The 3,531-nt window shown below is 42.8% G+C and overlaps 1 protein-coding gene across 1 annotated transcript; it reads left to right on the top strand.

Moving 5' to 3' along the window:
* Positions 1 to 360: 360 nt before the first annotated feature.
* On the top strand, positions 361 to 2,422 carry LOC102878556 (spindlin-3). The gene is made up of 2 exons (XM_015588417.1): positions 361 to 412; positions 1,650 to 2,422. Exons 1-2 carry the CDS (start codon positions 361 to 363, stop codon positions 2,420 to 2,422), a joined length of 825 nt encoding a protein of 274 aa, XP_015443903.1.
* The last annotated feature ends 1,109 nt before the right edge of the window (positions 2,423 to 3,531 follow it).

Raw genomic sequence — 3,531 nt, 5'->3', positions numbered from 1 at the left:
GCTACTTCACACTCACTAAGATGGCTATAATAAAAAATGGCTGAATCACTTATAACACAAGTCTTTCTCCATAGATTTATAATCTCACAGTGTTGAAATATTAAATTCTTATTAGAATTATGGTAATTGTTTGGATTATAGGTTTGTGTCTAGGTCTGTTCAAGAGAACAGATTAAGAATTCAAGTACAAACATCACTTATAAGCTTTTGTTTTAAAACCTAAACATCTGAAGATTGGAGGGAATGGTTAAATTATGAAAATATCCTTACACTGATTTTACTAAAGCTACTACAAAACATGTTTCAGACAATATCTAATAAAGTGAGCAAATGTTTATTCTATATGGAAAAGGGCTTACCATGACAATACCTATTCAAAATTATCCCAGCTTTGTAAGAGCTAATCGGAAAGGCAATGGAAAGTGTTAATATTTTGCTGTGAGCAGTGGGCAATGGGAGATGAGCTTACACTTGATTATTTTCTTCGTGTGAATTTTCTGAATTTTACACCACGCCCACATTGTGCACGCAATTCTTTTGCAATCGGTGAAAAGGAAAGAGAAAAATAGAAAATGAAGGTAAAATTATTCTCAATATGTAAAGGCCAGAAATGACTAATCAGTAAAAATTACCTAGAGACTGGGTCAAAATGCCAGACTAAGCACTAGCGTATTTCTCTCATTCTACTTCAAATCCTCTTAAATGACAGGAAAAGCAGTACTTGATTAATAACTCCAGAAGGGCGCCAAGAAAGGAAAGGGCGAATTCCTGGAAGATGGAAAGCAGATGGGGCAGGGGCACTGAGGTGGGGGTGGGGTGGTGGTGTGGAGCCTGTGGGCCCTGAACGGGAAAAGGTGACACTAGATGATTGGGGAGGAGGGTTGTGGGTCAGGCTGCTCCAGATTTTGGGAAGGCGCGGGGCTGGAAGCCAAGAAGCACTTCCCAAGCCCAGGGCAGAGGACGGTGTGAGAGTAGGGGGAGAAGGACGCACGGTGTTTGGCAAGAAGAGGAGTCCTCTCCGCTGGCACGAAGCTACGCTACATAAAGAAGGAGGAGACTGCTGCTGCAGTCGGGGCTGTTAGGAACCGGATGTAGTAGAGGTGCCTCCGCCTCAGAGGGTCTGCTAGCCCAGTGCTGGAGACACAGCCGCCAATCCTCTTCGCTTACCCAGCCACCCTCCTAGGCACACTCCTCGCCTACGGAATCTCCCCTCTCAGATCTTGCAAGCTCCCAGTTCAGCGACTTCTGACCCCTCTCTGCCCCCAGGCTCACAGAGAAGGCAGGAGCTAGGTGTCTTATTTAGGCACATGAAGTCTGTGATCCCTGGCCTTGGGCGGGGGGGTCTGTGCCACCTGACATGGACAGTACTGGACGCCGGGCAGGAGGAATAGGGGATGCCCCCTATTACTTTGACCCTAACTGAAACTTCATCGCTCTAGCGTATCTGGAACGATCTAGGGTGGGAAGGTTACTGCAGGCACGTGCCAGGATGCCTTGATTGCCAGCTTTCCCGTGTAGCTTTCGGGTAAAACTTAGGAGTGGGTGCACAGAGTGCACTAATTTGGAGACAAAGCTCACCGTTTCATACATTGAATTTATTTTTTCTTATTTTCCTTTCTTGACCTGCCTTGCTACTGTGCTGCTCCCAGATGTGAAGACCCCGTTCGGTAAGGCGGCTGCAGGGCAGCAGTCCCGAACAGGCACAAGTGTCTGTGATGTTACTGTGATGAAAAGAAAGGCTGTACACAAGAAGCATAGGAGCAGACCCACCTTCCAGCCTCGGAATAATATCGTAGACTGCAGAACTCGGCACGGATGGAAAGAAGGAGATGAACCTCTAACTCAGTGGAAGGGAACCGTTTTGGATCAGGTACCTGTAAATTTCTCTCTGTATCTTATCAAATATAATGGATTTGACTGTGTTTATGGATTGGAATTGCACAGAAATGAAAAAGTGTCATCACTTGAAGTACTTCCTAATAAAGTTGCATCATTTAGACTCAGTAATACACACTTAACTGAAATTATGATTGGCAAAGCAGTGGAACATATTTTTGAGACAGAGGAAGGTTCCAAAAATGAATGGAGAGGGATGATCTTAGCTCAGGCACCCGTCATGAAAACATGGTTTTACATTACCTATGAGAAAGATCCTGTATTATATATGTACCAGCTCTTAGATGATTATAAAGATGGTGACCTACACATCCTTCCTGATTCCAATGATTCTCCTCCTGCAGAGAGGGAGCCAGGAGAAATTGTAGACATCCTAATAAGAAAACAGGTGGAATATGCCAAAGATAATGGTTCCAAGAGAACTGGCATGGTCATTCATCAGGTAGAAGCAAAGCCTTCTGTGTACTTCATCAAATTTGATGATGATTTCCACATCTACATCTACGATTTGGTAAAAACATCTTAAAGGTCATCTTGAAATTTGCCAAAAATGTGAGACTACTTGTAAAGTCTGTTCACACATAAAGTTTTGATTACTTTCCAATTTGTATGAATCATCTTTTCCCTTTCTGCATGCTTTTGCCCAGCCAAAAAAAAAATGGAACTTTTACCCAGTCAGACCTTAGTGGAAGAAACCTTTGCCCTCCTCTCCAACTGTTTTACTGCTTTCTAGCCATAGGAGAATACTTGATTTATCCTATTAGTGAGAAGAGTAAAGTCTGATATCCATTGGTCCATACCTTTATCTTGGATGATACTGATAGGTTAAATGTAGCTGAACACCTGTTGTCTCATTCTTGTGGGCATTTGTATTCCCTGCACTCATGGAACTGTGAAGCTTCCTGAGATATTCACTGTGACTGGCTGGGTAAGTGTCTTTGCAACTTCAAATCTTCCCCCCAGGTAGCTTCAAAAGTCTAATTTGGGAATAGTGGAAGTCCATTTTGGTCTACTGCCCAAGTTGTATTTTCAATTCTAACTGTACTGAAAGTAAGACTAACATTTTTTTCTCCCTTTCTGATTTTTGCATCTATTGCTCAACTTGTTCCAAAATCAAGGGGTAATTACTTTTCATTTTTCTACATAAGCAAAGGCTGAGAAAACTTCTGGAATTGATAAGAGGGCAAGCATTTGTGAACCAAACTCCAAGGAGAAATCAAGATTGGTCATCAATGGCATTAGGGTTTCTATTGTCTGCACTATCTCTGACTAGTACCTGTAGATATGGAGGGGGTTTTAACAGATGCAGGTTGTGCAAGCAAACTTTAACACAAGTGGGCTTTGCCAGCCCAGTGGAGCATTAAGCCAGGCTCTAGCTAGAGTTCTGTCACAGGATAAAACCTGGGTTTAGCAAGGGTTGTCAGGTCTGTCCAGGACCTCAAAAGGAAAGAGCGCACATCAGGATGAGATACAGATTTATTTTCTGTATTTTAAGAAACTTTAGATTAGGTTTTGGATTTGATTCTTAGGGGACTTCTGAGTCCCAGTGTATGATGTGGGCAAGGCACTTTCTAGAACTAAGAAAGGCTGGAAATAGGCTTTGCTTCCTTGTAGAGATTGGTGGGTTTATCTATT

Source organism: Pteropus alecto, unplaced genomic scaffold (assembly GCF_000325575.1).
Source record: "Pteropus alecto unplaced genomic scaffold, ASM32557v1 scaffold344, whole genome shotgun sequence".
NCBI classification, from domain to species: domain Eukaryota; kingdom Metazoa; phylum Chordata; class Mammalia; order Chiroptera; family Pteropodidae; genus Pteropus; species Pteropus alecto.
Note: the sequence above shows the minus strand (reverse complement) of the source record. Positions and strands in the feature narration are given on the sequence as shown.

Excerpts from the sequence above, each read along its gene's own strand:
- LOC102878556 (XM_015588417.1), top strand. The coding sequence starts at position 361 with ATGACAATACCTATTCAAAATTATCCCAGCTTTGTAAGAGCTAATCGG. Across the intron at positions 413-1,649 it reads TGTAAGAGCTAATCGGAAAG|ATGTGAAGACCCCGTTCGGT; the intron begins GCAATGGAAAGT and ends TGCTGCTCCCAG.